This window comes from Phalacrocorax carbo, chromosome 5 (genome assembly GCF_963921805.1).
Source record: "Phalacrocorax carbo chromosome 5, bPhaCar2.1, whole genome shotgun sequence".
Taxonomy (NCBI): domain Eukaryota; kingdom Metazoa; phylum Chordata; class Aves; order Suliformes; family Phalacrocoracidae; genus Phalacrocorax; species Phalacrocorax carbo.
In genome coordinates this window covers 62,367,916-62,383,491 of record NC_087517.1, presented here as the reverse complement: position 1 = coordinate 62,383,491, position 15,576 = coordinate 62,367,916, and the positions used below count along the sequence as shown (strand labels likewise).

Below are 15,576 nucleotides of genomic sequence, written 5' to 3'. Positions count from 1 at the left end.
TGCCTCAACTTGATATGTTTGCCACATTGTCCACTATACCATCAGTGACACATTCAAGTACAGCTGTGCTATTTCAGCTAATACCATTAGAAACACCCTCCATTTCAAAAGGAAAAATCACATCAGGATCAGACATGCTTGCTGCTGTTCCATCACCATCATTCTCCTCATTGGTAATTCAGTCACCTCATACCATTAACTTTTCTAAACCAGCTGTACTCCCCATCAAAGTGCATTTGTCTGCAGATCTTGAAGGTTTCTTCAGCGCAGATTCAGCCAGCTCACAGGTTAGTGAAAGCAGAAGTAGTCCTCTAAGCACAGCCACTGTAGTACATTCCAGTACGGTGAATCACAGAAATGGTCCTGAGTTATTTATGGGTATGGTGCCTTTCAATCTCTTTGGATCAACAGCAGTGCATTCCACAGAAATAATGGGAAAAGGGTCTCCTTCAGAAAGGACCTCTTTTTTGTCTGTATACTCTAATATTCCTGTGTCAAAAACGTATCAGTATTTCCTGCCAGTAACTTCCAGAAGCCTGTCATGGTTTCCTAATGAGGGTATGTGTAATGTGTCGTCTACTGGAGTAAAACCAGTCAGCCAATTTAAGGTAGTGCTGACTGACAGAAACAGTGATATCACTCCTTTGGCATCACCAAATTTTCAGGATAAAGCAGAGATTCCTACATCAGTCTTCCATCCTGTGGGTTCTCCACATCTAATACCCCAAATGAGTCATCCTTAGTCTTCCACAGCACTGACTAATTGCACTACAGCCTTTACCAGTGCACCTTTCATGTCATCAGATTCCAAGAGCCTGGCTGAGGCCTCCAGCTCAACAGAGAGCACGTCTTCCCTTTCATTGCCAAAATCACTTATTCCAGATGCAAAGCACACTCACAATGCAGTGCTGCCAGTACGAGCATTCAGAAGTGAAACAGATTCTCTCTTTAGAAACACAACGTGCTCCTCTTCAACAAGCACAAGGTCTCCCTTGCTAAGTGAGACAAATGACACCTTTACTAGGACAGCACGCACAAACAGTCCCAGTGCAGCAGGAGCTGATGAGCATGCTTTGTAAATCCCTTTGACTGTTTCCTCGCAGCACTCGGTGGTGGCTCTGAATCAGACTTCTGCAGAAGACCTGACTGATGGAGCTTACCAGGCAAACAGCGTGCGATTGCCAGCTGCTTCTGCACGTACTCTCCCAACTTCTGGTGGCTTTCCTGCAGCAAGAACAGCTCAACAGCCTTTCACAAGAGGGCTGGCAACAAAGATGTCCACGAACTTTAACACTGATAATGTTCCACCTTATGGATCTCGGCTTTCCAAAGTTTCTCCAGATATCCAAACCAGTAAACTCCCCAGAGGATCAAAGATACTAGGCACTGTTTTGGAAACAGACATGACTAGTCCTGATCTAGCTGCAGTGCTGTTAATTACTTCCACTACAGGCCTTTCAAAACCTGAATCTATCACAAATACATCTGCTACTAGTATCTTTGTGACTGCACATCTTCCACCTGGTGCTGTACAAGGTCCAGACATAACTGCAAATAAAGACAGAAATATGAGATTACCCACTGTTGTGACCCCACATGCAGAATATTCACTTCCAAGAGCTTGAAATCATTTTACCTCAGGTCAGACTTCACACTAGGTTGATAGAAAGCATCTTGCCTTTGTTGTGCCTCCAGCGTGGGGTGTGCAGCCATCACTGGTTTCCATGACAACAGTGATGGACAGCTACAGCTTTTCTGGGGTTTTGAGTGCGGACTCTGAAAGCAGTTTAGATCCTGTCAGCTCTCCTGGAGCTGCAGCTTCAGCTTCTACATGGACCAATACAGCATTGCTGTCTTCAGCTGGCATTCGTATTCCTTCAGTAAAAACTTCAGTCAAAACAGCAATAAGAGAAGTTCCTTCAAGTACTTTTACATTGGAAACCGAGTACCATGTACCATCCTCAGTAGTTTCAAGTCTGCAAAAGAAAATTAATACAAATAAGCAGTTACCCTTCTCCACCCCTTCAGCAAACGATACATATGTAAATTTTAGTGAAAATTTTTTTAATTTACCCTTTGCTGGAATGAAGTCGAATAGTTTTCCAGAATTTGATGTAGATGCCTTTGCACTGAAAACATCTCCTGTTCAGTATTCGTCCCTTGCTCCCACTTTGACAGTGTCTGACTCCCTGCAAAAAAACCATGGAAGCACAGCTGCAAACAGTGCTAATTTCTCCACTGTTGGGAGACATTGATATCAGTATACGCTATGAAGCGCCTCTCCGTTTACATGTGCCTCCTGTTACAGGTGCTTTCCCTAGCTCTCTAGCGTCACAAACAACTGATGCTGGAAAGATTACTTTACTGACAGAAACCTTAGAGACAACACCAAGGTTGGCTTTTCAGCTTACCGACAACGTGACTTTTTTGGGCAGCTCTAAAAATGGTGCCATCCACAGCATACTGCCAGCTGAGTCCCCTTTTCCCATAACCAAGCCTTCTAGCTCAACTCTCTTGCTTAGTTTTATTACAGAAGATGACATCAGTTCTGGAAATTTGCCAGAATTTGCAGATGACCAATTAGAGGCCTCTGGTTATTTGGTTACAGCTGATAGAAATCCAGCTACACTTAGTGTGGAGGAGTGGGACACAAGCGCTACAAGAGATAGTCTAGTTCCCAGTAATATATCTAATAAAACTACCAAGGGTATCCCCTTGCAAACCCCTACCACCAGTGCTCTGCAGTCAGTCATCATAACTTCTGTCCATGCATCACCAACACCACTACCTTCTCCTTTTTTGTCAACAACCAACTTTACCCATTCTGTCATTACAGTGTTATCTGGAGTATCTTCTGGTGCAATACCTACAGTAGGAACTTCAGAAGCAAACCCACTAACAAGAAAATCATCTTCAGCTTCACCAGTGCCAGCCTCTTCCTTCTTTTCTCTCGGCACTGAAAACACAGCTTTGCCATCTGTGATGGCTTTAAGCACACCAATACTGACACTAACAAAAAATAACACTGCCACAAAATTGGCATCGGATCTAAGCTCAGTAGGAACACATACAGATTTTCCTTTTGCAACAAGAAACACAACTGCATCACCCATGGACGTGACAGCTATGCTTATAACCCCTAAGAGTAGCGTGGTCACAGCTTCCACACTTGCACCCACAGCACATGTACCGAGGCAGATAGAAACAGCAGTAACTGACACCCAGAAGTTCCCAAGTTCAGAAATCACCAAAACGTCAACTCCGTATCCGCTGACAATTACAGCAGCTTTGACATCTATTACAGCATCAGCGAAAACAACTAGGCTTCCCCCTACTCCAGTGGAAAACACCTCTGCTCCTCTCGAAACCACGGCAGCAGCCGCTTTCGCTAACATGACAGCAGCTCCTCCCCTGGATTGCCGGCTCTCCAGGAACCTTATGGTTAAAACAGGTACGTGGGGCACTAAATTGCTGAAAGGGTCTTGCTTGTCTATGCGGGGCAACTGGTGATGAGTGGGAAGTATGCTCAAGTGTCAAAGAACGTGGGGGCATGACTGATTAATCTGGGGATGAGGCTGCTGCACAAGCAAACCAGAGAGATAAAAGCAGAGTTGCTGGTATAGGGGATGGCATTGGCTTTATTTGTAGCTTGGATTTTGCAATGAATGTGTCAAATGAAGTAGTAAGATCAGGTGCTCTGAGGTTCAATGGGTCACTGCAGGGTTCTAGCAGATCCACCTGTGTGGAGGGACAACCCTGTATGACGTGATGGTATGGTCTCTGCTTTGCAGTAAGGAAACAGTAAGGAGACTTCTGCTTTGTCACTGAAGAAGGCAGTGCAGTAACCTGCCTGTCTTTGTCCCTGTTTACATATGAATACCTAATTCTGTCTTTATATGAACAATAAATTTGAAAATAATGCTTAGTGTTTAGAGTTATACACTTCAAAATGGGAGGATTTTGAATTTTCTGTCTGAACAGTACCTCTTCTGGCTCTAGCTGTTTTTCTACAGACAGCTTTTTCTTAGCTGTAAGAACTCTGAACCAAAGGGGTCTGGAGAGGTCCCTTGCCCAAGCTTCATATGGACTCATTAAGGTAGCACAGTGCAGCACCAGAAAATCTTAGAGATCTCAGCAAAGAAGAATAGCTATATAAAAGGGTTTATGACCGTGTATAGAACTGAGTGATACTGGGGACAGTGAAACAAGCAGCTCGTGGGCCTAATGTGTGTTTAGTAGCTGCTAAATATCTACATCGGTAGTATGATGAGTACCTAAACTATTTCTAAAGATAGAAGTAGCTTGTATACAGCATGTAATTGAAGGTTCTTAAGTGTAGCTATAAAAATCTTTCTGCAAATTATAAGAGAAAAGCTAGTGATAATGTTAATAAAGAAAGTGTACAGACACCTCCTAACTGGAAAATAATTGTAGCAGTGGGGTAACACATTTCTTTGTTTAACTCTGGCCATGAAGGCATGAAGCACGTGTCCATTTTGAAGGCCTGCCTGTGCGGCACCAGCCCAGTCCTCTGGCAATGCTGCACCTGTCCATCCGCAGGCAATGGAGTGGCATCATACCTCACTCAGAGCAGCAGCATGGCAAAGATTTGTTGTCGCTAAAGAAACTGCATTTGTTAGACCTCGCTCTGGAAACAATGGGCTATTGGCATGGGATGAATAGGGAACTCGGGGATGCTGCTGAGCCCCTGCAGTTCATGCTCCCATTGGAGCTGCTGCAAATCCTAGCTCCACCCAGCTAGCACAACATTAAACAAGTAAAAAAGCAAACAGTAGTGTGGTAATGTCTCAAACCAACGTGTGGCTTCTGTTGTTCCACAGTTCTGTTTCTGAACACAAGGAGGATGCTGATCAGCAGTCCCTTCAGGGAGAGCGTGAGAAAAGGACTCAACCAAGTGCTGAGACAAGCTTTCAACCAAAATGTCAGTGCTCAGGTAAGCATGCTTGGCTTGCCTGCGTGATCTCACCAAAACAGCTCTCCCACCAAGAGAATCCCAGCTGGCTGCAGCTCCAGTGATGTCTCTAGGTGCCGGAAGCCTCTTGGAGGGGAGCACCGAGCTTTGCTTATGAAAAGCAGGCACAGGTGCACCTGCTCTGAGCTCTAAAAGTATAAGGACTGTTCTAAAGCTTTTGCCATGTTATTTGATGAAGTAGAAGGGAGAAATGCAACTTTCTTTTTGGTATGTTCTGGGAAATGACTACTGACAACTCTCCTCCCCCTGCAGCTCAAGAATGATCCTGGTTCACGGTCAGCCAAGTGCTGCTGTGCTCAGCCTGAATCAATTGCAAGAGCAGGGCTGGTAAATGGGTGTCACTGCTGTCAGCCTGTTCCCTGGCTTGAAAACCCAGTACCTGACAAGCACAGGTCCACAGGGACGAAAATCCTAAGCAGGGAGAAAGCACATTTTATTGAAAATAAATGAGGGAGACGTGTTTGTCACTTCGCAGCTAAGTTGCAGAGACCTCTGCATTGCTGTGTGTAAGAGCAGGCTTAGGTGGATCACTGGGGCACTCTTCTCTGCAACACAGGTTCCTGCGCGCTTAGGCAGGGGTTTGTGTTGAGCCCGAGGCTGTTACATAATTTTGCTCATAATAGAGGGCATCAGGTTGACTTTTGTCCTCATGCTCTGGTGCTGCAAGTTTGGATGATGTTAGTCGATTTGGAAACTGTATATTCCTGAGTCGCAGCAGCAGCAATGAAAACTGTCAGACGCATTCTCCCGCCTTCCTGTAAACCTGCGAGAGGCTGCCTTTTCCTAACAGAGAAAGCAAGCTAAAACTTAGTGTGGAGGACCACTTCCAGGGCTTAAACGTTTTGGAAAATACAGAATTTTGAGGTAAAACTCAACTAATGTTTTGGCTCACAGTGTGTTCATTCTTATGGTTTGTCATTTCTGCTTACATAGGTGATAGCTTAACCAACTGGGTCAGTATAGGAAAAGTAGTATAGAAAAGGCAGTTGAGGCTGAAGAATCAAATATTGGAAGCTTTTGTCTTTCAAAAATCTGTCTCCAAACCTGCAATGACAGACACATGCACAAAGGCAGTGAACTTCAGGTATGAAGTACGAGATGGATGTTCTCTGGATTCTCTGTGTTTCGACATTCATAAGTAAAATGTCCCAGCGTATATACACGAATGAAGCCCCAGTGTGAATTAGAGGTACGTGAGCTGTGGTAGCAATGCTGCACTGCTTTAATTTGGAGCACATTTTGCATGGGTTGGGTCTAAAGTTGCCTGAGCAGTTCTGCCAATACTGTGTCTGATATGACACTAACTGATCCTGTAGGGTTTATAGGGGATTACAGGATAAAAACGCTGCAAGGGAGCTTATTCAAGACGACAAGTCCCATCAAATAATGGTTGAACTGCCAACAAACAAACAAACCAAACCCCCAAAACCAGAAACAAACAAAATGTTTCCCTGTGTGTTTTAGGTTGAAATCCTGGAGCAATCAAATAACATAACAGTTGGTTACTACGTTACACGGGGCAGAATGGTTTTTATGCCTGCTGCTGTAATTGAGAGGCTTCTTGCATACGGCATTAGCAATGCCACAGCAGACATAAAGCAGCATGTACCACATCTCCAGTCCGTGGCAGCCCTGGCCTTGCCGTGGAAGCCCCTTCCTGCTTACCACTTCCAGCTGAAAACAGGTGAGCGAGGTCTGCCCGCCCCGGGGTTGTGTGTGGGTTAGTGGTTCAGTGCGCAGGGACGATGGTCCTCCTCCCTTTTGCTGTCCTGCCTCCGCCCCTGCTCTCCGCGGCAGCAGCAGGACAAGCTCTGCTTTGGTTTCACGTGTTGATGCTCCTGGCACAAGCAGGACAGCTGGTGTGTACATCTCTGTCCTGTGTGCAGTAACCTGTGCATTTCTTCTGAGGACAATCAGATGAGAAACATGACTATATGATATATTTATATATTGCTCTGGCTGGACCCATTGGATTTGACTTAGGTCCCAGCTGTCTGACCGAGGGTGAAACCCCTCTGTACTGTAGCAAGCATCAGTGCAGAGCAGTCGCAGTGCAGCAGAACAGTAGAAGCTATGAGGGGGCAGAGAGTGCTGTAAAACAACATATTCAGTTGTAAAAAGATTTCTTATGTGTGTGCTTACATTTATATGCACATACTTACTGCAGTTACCCAGTTAATGTTATGATTGATTATGTCTTGCAAGAGCAAATGATCTGCAAGATTTAAGAGTATAACTTGTGTTTTAGAATGATTTAACTTACCGCCTGGCTCTGAGTAAGTATTTGTACAGTGAACTGATCTTACCGGCTTATATATCACTGCAGAAACTATCTCTATCTGTTTGTGGAGAGTATCAGCTCAATAATGCAATTTAATGGTTACGTTTTGTCTTAATTAAGGCTAGTTTAGTGCAGTGCTTGAATGACATAAACTGATCCTATGTGGCATTATTTTCACCTGCTTAATTTGTAAATTGGTCATCTTGCTGTCAGACATTATGGGAATTATGCAATCAAGAATATTTTGTCCGCTTACAAATACATTGTTCCTTTCCCAGAGCTGCAGTTTGTGAGTCAAACAGACAACATACAGTCATGCAAATTTGTTCAGACCATGGAGCAACGGTTACAGAGAGCGTTTCAAGATGCTGAAAGAAAGGTCTTAAACACCAGCAACAACTTAACAGTTCAGGTACAGCGTTGTGTGCTTTGCCGGTGCCTGTCACCAAACTCTCTGGGTTATTCTTCGCTGTGTGTATGCTTGTATTTCAACATAATGTCTTAGATGGCCACTACAGAAGTGAGTTTATGCTTTCATCTGAAATAATGTTGTTTTATTTATTGCAGGAAAACTTACAAATGCATCAGTTATAGAAGACTGTTACTGTTATCTTCATGAATTTGAATTTTACTGTATGCAGTTAAATCATTTAAGTGAAATTCAAATAAATATATAACAATATTCTTCAAAATATATATTTGTACTGAATATGTTATTCTGACACGTTAGTTGCTTTTAGTGAGGCCATTCAGGTATAAAGAGAGTGTTATGTGTAGCTGTTTGTAATATCTAAGCTAATGGAAGATATTTATTTCTCTTTTTGTGTGCATTCCAATTCTACACTTGCAGACCCAAGTTCACTACTAAGGGCCTGATTTTTGCGGAATTTTCTGTTTAGTGGGCCAACACCCTTATGCTCTGTGCCATACTTCAGGAAAAAATAAATTATCCTCTGGCTGACATTATGCTATGTATTTGACGTGTGAGAAAACTCTGTGTATGGACTTTTGCTCCTCCAAGTAGTTTACGTGTAGCAGAAGGAGAAAATTGGTCATCAGAGTTCTGCTTAGTTACTTTGGTACTGTCTTGTGAGCTTTTGTTCAAACTGGAGGAACTCGGAGAGGCAGAAAAGTGCATGGCAAGAGATGACCTACTGCAGTAGGTAAAGTGATTATCAAGCTTTTCAGTAGCTGGACCCGTGATGCTGAGGGGAGCTTCGTGGTGACTGATTTGCTCACAGAAGTTGTAGGTGTTCGAAAGCACTGCAGAAATTTTGTAAAGAGCCCTAGAAGAAGGTGGTAGTTGTGGGTTTTGTGGGTATTGCCAAGTTAGGAAGCGATGGGATGGAGGTCTTGGAGGCAAGATATAAACTGGGAAGTAAGAGGTTCAAAGGTGTGATATATTTTTCTGAAATTATTCCAGTACCATGCAAAGGACTAAGTCAGTGCAACAGAAAAATAGTACAAGGGTTTTAGATTAATTACAAACTGAGGAACAGTTCTGGAGCAGACAGAGACAATTCAGAAAAGGCATTGCAGCACTACAAGAGTAGAGAGAACGGCAGCAATATGGGTAAAAAGCAAGGAACAACTTCCACACAAGGATAAATTAAATTAGCCATGGTTCTCCAACCATGAGCGGTGTAGTGGATCAGGAGGGATCATTTAGAGTTTCCCATAACAGAACTACTCAGGTTAAATGAAAAGAAAGATGCTTTCACACAGTGTGCAATAAGACCTTGAAGATGGCCAGATGTTACTGGAGAAAAAGTATGGAAGTTACAAAAAGCAACGGGCCAAATATACAGAATAAAAAGTCATCAACCCTTTTTAAACCCAAGCATATAATTCATGGCTCAAACCCTAGCTGTGGGCTAACCTTACACTACAGAAGAGAGTCCTCTCCTATTGCCCTGTGCTCATTTTCCAACCGTCAGCTCCCACCATTTGTAAGTGGACATTGGCTAGGCAGACCTTTGGTCTGATGTCAGGCTCTTCTTCTCATGCTTTTATTATACCATGTTTTATGTTTTTACTTAATGATCCAAATCATAAAAATGGGATATTTAAATAACATTAATGAATGTTGAATGCTGTTGGCCCTACCTACAGTATCAGTAGCCAAAAAAACATCCCTCTTGTCCTAGGGCATGAGTTTTCTGAGAAAACATGGTTTTTCCATTCCTGACCTGCCTTTGCATCCCTGCTTCCTGCATAAAATTGGTGTTTGAGGATCTGATCCAATACTGACTAAATAGAATTGGTCCTTAAATGCAGTTACCAGGTATGGGCTCAGGAAGAGATTGGCATAGAGCTAAAGTGGGGAGAAGACCTGGTAATCGCATGATGCTAGGAACAGAAGAGACATGATATCCCCTTATTTCATATGGAAAAGGTGTAGGTCTAGGTAACTGCACTAGGAAGGCAGCAAAGAGAGCAAGACGTGCAGACTTAATTCCTCTGCATCAAATTTTCTGATAAGCATCCTTTCCCTCATCTTGCATTTCTTGGTAAAAAACAGGGAGAAATATTTTCAGTCCTGACTGCACCTTTTCTGCCTGCTGCTGTCCTCCAGTAACTCTGCATGCGCTAAGGTAGGAATTAAAGTATCACAAACAGTTTTACACAATCATGTTGAGTGAGCTGTATCTTCTCCGTTGTTCAACTTCTTCCCAGTTTGTTTGCACTGCTTTGGGGTTTGTTGTTTTTTTTTTTTATTTTTTCCAACTGAGCTGAAACACAGCTACACATTATTTCTTTACTTCTGTTTCAGATTTTGAACACCTCCAATGTCTCCCAAGCTGTCACTCTGTTTTATGTAGTGAAAAATCAAAGCACAACTCTAAATGGCACTATTTCCAGCAACCTTCTTAATCACCTGTCAGCTGAGCTGGTGGGTTTCTATCTAACCTACCCACCTCTCACCATTGCAGAATGTAAGTATGCGCTTCCCAGCACACAGCTTCTTAAGATCGGCCAGAGTCAGAGGTATAGAGAGCAAGAAAAAATCTTGTGTCTGGGCAGCCTGTGCAGCATATGTGCTCTCTGACTCTGCATACTAATTTTTGCTAAAATGAATAAAAGGGACAAGACATTTGATTATGGGCATTTCTGTTGAATCTGCTTGTTAAACTTGATATGTGAAATTAAGCTCACTGTAGAGCCGGGTTATCCATTCATTGGAGGAGATCAGTGTTCACTGGAAGTGAGAGGAGACAGAGATATGCTGGATACATCAGTGCATGGTAATGGACTCTGGTTAAGGAACAGCAGGTTTCACCTGATCTCACTGTGTAAATCTTTACAAGATGCTTGTTAGGTTTGAAATACTGTGCTCAAATGCTAGTAAGGATCTGGGTAAGCTTCTGGTAGCTATCAAACTCATTGATAAGGCTAAACCAGTGACGGAGCAGTTTGTAATATTTAATTTCACCAATATTGAAATAATCAGGCACATAAGGATAGAGCCAAATATGTCTTTATGATCAGACCACTGAGCTGAGTGGAGTGGATCCAGAGCTTTAGGTAAAATTATTAAGGTGCATGTTCATTTTCTGATTCTAAGAAAAAGCAGAACCAAGCTGCTGGAAAGCGAGCACTGGGGAAAACACAAGTTACCTTTTTGGCAGTCCATTTTATTTGCAAACAGCCCAACAGCAGAGTAATTATCTTGTGCAATTCTTCATCAGTTACTTGCACAATGAGCTCTCTGCTGTGTGGTCGCTCTCTGGTGCAAGGCAGTCAGGAATCACAGCTAACTCTGGTGATTGTGCAGATCCTTGAAAAGAAGGAGCATATATTAATCTTGAGGCATTAACTTTCTAAATTAGATATTTGCAAACAAGTAGGTGAAACTGCCCAATGATGAGTTCTTGCACTGCGCTGGTGCACTTTTGAATCAGACTTTCCATCACGGGGTAAGAGACACAACTCAGGGTAGGTTTGCATTTTCATCAAGTCTTTCCACAGGCAAGGGGAGGTGGAGGGCGGCTGTTGACAAAGGGTGTGCTTGGGGACCTAGAAAGGGGTGTAGGCCACTCATCATGAGACAGGCTCCTTCCTTTTCATGGCTGCTGGGTGAGCGTGTCTGAAGAGTGCCCTGTGGACTGGACTGTGCTCCTGGATGCCCCGTGAAGACAGTGAGAAAGCCTGAGGAAGATTTGATGATGGCTGTACTCGATTCAAGTGTTTCGCCTCCAAAATAGGCCTGTTGCATGGGAAAAGGATTATGGTGCTTCTCACAAACGCAATACAGGCATATGCTTGGTAGTCAGGAGCTGTGAAAGCCGTTTGTCACACAGTAGGAGTCTCGTGTGGTATCAGAGTTCTCTGCTGATCCCCACACATGATGAACTGACTCGATAAAGTCTTTAGCTAGTGCTCCGTTAACAACTAATGGCTTATATTTCATTTTGGAGTTCTTGGTTTTATTCCCAGTGCAGCAGGTATACTGCAAACTCATGAACTTAATGCGCACGTAGTGTTTATAGCTTCAGACTGATAGTGTGTCTTCTGAAAATGTTTACTTTGAAAAGTGTTTGATGCTTATTCATGTGGCAGTGCAGTTGTTTCAGTTTATCAAATAAATACTGCTGCTGTTCTCAGTGTGTTATTTCCCAGTAGACTCCAGTGGCTCCTCCAGAGCTGTCACTGTCTGTCATGGAAATGCACAGCCCAGGACATGCCTTAAAATCCCTCCTCAGAAGCAGTTACTGTGTGTAGTCAGGTGCTTTACAATGTTTACTATTTCAAGCCACTTTGGAGTTTAAAAACCAAGGTAACTCAACAGCAGTGTGTCAGCATGCAAGGCATGGATATTTTCTGAATTAAGTTCCAAGTGTTAATGCTTTCCACATTGCAGAAATCTGTTGAAAAAATGCTGAGCTGTATAATGAATTAGCAGCATATTGAACTTCACAGCCTGGTGCACTTTAGGGATGGAAAAGCTAACACAAGGCATCAAAACGGCAAACATCCATTTCTCACAGATGTAAACAGATATGGTAGTAATACCTTAAATGGTGCAGAGTGAAAGAGTGAGTGTATCACACTCTAAGGTGTGTTCACAGTTTCATTAGTCTCCTTTGTAATTCATCTGGAACTGCACTCAGTGATTGGTGCAGTCTGATCCTTGATAATTTTAGTATTATTTTAGGTTAAAATTGTGATCTGGGTTAAATCACAGAATCACCATAGAATCTCATCTTGTCTTCTGCAGGCGATTGCTCGCAGAGATGTATATAACAGACATTAGGAACCATTTTGAGTAACGGGCAGGCCTGGGCTTTGCCCCAGACAGTGTACCAGCAGTATTTTTGGCAACAGAAGATGTATGTTCTACTTTGTATGGCGGTGCTTGTACTGTTTGCACTTGATGTCCTTTTTCAGACAGAAGGGAAATGGTCACCCTGAAAATTATGCCTGTAGATCTCCTCCTGGGACATAGTTCAATTTTATTTATCACTGTCTGGTTAACTAAATAGTTTTGGGACATATAATGTGTAGGATATTGGAATATTATGACATAATCTCAACTTTTATTTTAAAGCTTTGGAGTATCCAAACCTTGATGTCTCAGAGTCAACTAGAGACTACTGGGTGATAACAGGTACTTTTTAATCTCCTTCCCTCCTCCGTGCACCTAAGGTAATGATTTTTAGTGCTCAATTATATAAAGACGTTGGTGCAGTAATTTTACACAGAAATAAGTGGCTGCCCACTGAACCTGCCTGTTGCATTTAAAGTTACTCTGGGGCATAACTGTGACTTGTCATCTTAAACAGAGATGTATCGTGCATCCAACACTCACCTCACTATTTATGCCACTTTGGATTAAGCACTTTTGAGAGCAGCATTATCTTCTCAGAGTTTAAAAATACAAATAGGCTTCTCTTTTTTCCTTTTTTTTTTTTTTTTTCCTGGGGCATGGATTTAAATCTGAAATCAAAAGAAGCTTATAGCCACAACCCAGGAAGAAAGGTGATCTGTTAAACCAAAGAGGTTTGTTACGATCTGCTGACTGTGTCTGGGTCCAGGAATTTTTGCATCTTTCACCTGAAGCATTACACACATAACTTCCTGTTGGTAGAAAAGAAGGCACAGAGAATGCAATTAGGCTTCAAAATGCTTGTTTTTACCACAGTCATTTCACTGGTATCACATTGTCATTCACAATCGTTTTGACTTTGGAAGCGATAGCTGGGCGAGAAAGAGACCCTCTACCCCAGACATCTTTGAGTGAGTAGATATCAAAGCCTTTCTAATCAGTGTGCCTGTAGTTGGAATTGTTTGATGCTCAGGAGAGCAAGAGAAAAGGAGCCTGACATGAAACGATTAAATTCTACACTTTGCTTCCAAAAGCTGTTATGGTTTGGTGCCCATTATATCTATTCATAATTTTGAGATTAAAAAATAAGTTTATGCAGAGATTATGATCCTCTGAAGGGAGTGGTGTGTCTCCTTCCTGTCTGGACCCCATGAACCTGATACTCCATTTCTTGCCTTTGTGTACATACTGCAATGGAGTATTATTGAAATTATAATGGAAATGCTGTTTTCAAAAAAATCATGACGGTCCCAAAAGATTTTTAAAAAAATAATACTGAAAAATCATACATTTTAATGAATTAAATAAATGCTATGTTATGCTAATTTGAGCATTATGTAAATTCAGTGTCTTTTAAATTTTATATTAAGTTTTACTTCGGAAATGTTTATTCAGTTTTCACTGCTCTCAGACATAGAGTGTTTTGTTTCAAACTGAGTTATATAAAATTCTAGCTTCAGATTTCAAAACTGCTGGATGAAAAACTGATGTTTAGTTAACAGGAGCATCTGGTGATAAGCATAAAAACTGGTAGCTCTTGAATAGGTTTTTACTTCTTATGTTGAAGATCATAGATTAGGTGCTTCCTGGAGCCCTTTTGATAAACTGAAAGCCTAAGAAAGTTTTTGGAGGATTTTATTTTCTGAAATGTTGTTGACATTAGCTGAGAAGAACGGTGGAAGGGCTGAAACAGAGGCACATTATATCCCTGTTGGGAATTACTGAGGGGGTGTAACAGTGTCCAGTTATTTTTCTTCTAAGCTAGCTCATACTCCCCTGTCCCAAACTGCCCTGCAGACCACGTGTTGCTTAATCTGTCCATCTAAAATGTGCTGATACGGGATTTTCTTCATTCCCACAGTTATTCAAGGGGTCGATATTGCATTACTGGGGCTGAACAATCAGAGCTTTGCAAGATTAATGGAGCAGCGTTTGGCCCCGCTGTTCATGATGTCCCATCAGCAAGGAAGACGATTCAAACGTGCCACTACTGTGGGCAGCTACACTGTGCAGGTGGTCAATGCGACATCGGTTGCGCCTAGATGCGTGTTGAAAAAAGGGCTTTGTTTGCATGTGTATTGCCTCAATTTGTGTGAAAACCTGTTTAATTGGGTTGAGATTTCCTGTCTCTTTTCATGAATACCAAAGCAGCGAGCGCAGTAAGCATGGCATTACTAATGGGTTTCTTTTTCTGCAGTCAGCCATGTTTGCATGCCTCTCATCTTTTAGAAACTGTTATCAGTTAATCAGCGTAATAAACATTTTCTCTTTGGTTGCTATGAGGATTGGTACAAAGTACATATTTTCGCATAGTCTCATATTCAGCATAATGAAGACTTCCAGGCTTTTGTTCTTAAATTAAAAAAAAAAAATTCCTAGGTCTTCCTTTCCCAGGTAACTCAATAAAGCTAGAATATTTTTTTTCTTGAAAAGAAAAGAAAAAAAGAAGTATGAAGGACTATTTATACAGGGTTAGTCATCAAATCATGTGGCCACAGATCACATTAGGAAATAGAGATTTCAGTCCTGAGTATTTATTAGTCATCTTTCTCTTATTTAGCAACACTTCCCATTCAGTTTTTTGAAATGATCGTATTTTGTTTTCTCAGTAATTTAGCCAACTGACGCTGGTTGTTGGGGATTCAAAGATGATCTGTCTTCAAAAATTGAATGACAAGTTATTGCTTTTTTTTTTTTTAATTACATGATGTTTTTCAAGAATTGCTTGTTGTGAGATATAAAAACAAATTACTATTTTCCTTGTTTGCCCACAATTCTCTGTGTTTTCTCACTGAAAGAATTTAAAAGAAGGAACATGTTTTTACTTGCCAGAAGTGTGAACCTTGGTAAAATTTTCCATGAAAACATGACATATTTTAGAGCATAACATAATGGAGAACCACCACGAAACTCCATTTTCCTCTCATCATTAGAGGGTGTTTGACACTTCTACTCTTAGGAAAGACAGAGGTACAA

General features: G+C 41.9%; 1 protein-coding gene across 6 annotated transcripts in view; it reads left to right on the top strand.

Annotated features, from left to right (window-relative positions):
• The window catches only part of KIAA1549L (KIAA1549 like), a 136,610-nt gene that overhangs the window by 62,501 nt on the left and 58,533 nt on the right, over positions 1-15,576 (top strand). For 2 of the 6 annotated variants that reach the window (XM_064452789.1, XM_064452788.1), the window contains exons 3-9: positions 2,837-3,451; positions 4,842-4,954; positions 6,458-6,677; positions 7,553-7,686; positions 10,048-10,210; positions 12,823-12,882; positions 14,462-14,613. In XM_064452789.1, the coding sequence (XP_064308859.1) occupies positions 2,837-3,451; positions 4,842-4,954; positions 6,458-6,677; positions 7,553-7,686; positions 10,048-10,210; positions 12,823-12,882; positions 14,462-14,613 (1,457 nt within the window). Of the gene's footprint in view, positions 1-24; positions 3,452-4,841; positions 4,955-6,457; positions 6,678-7,552; positions 7,687-10,047; positions 10,211-12,822; positions 12,883-14,461; positions 14,614-15,576 lie in introns of those variants that run through there. The other 4 variants (XM_009514120.2, XM_064452787.1, XM_064452791.1 and 1 more) reach the window with 3 other exon arrangements.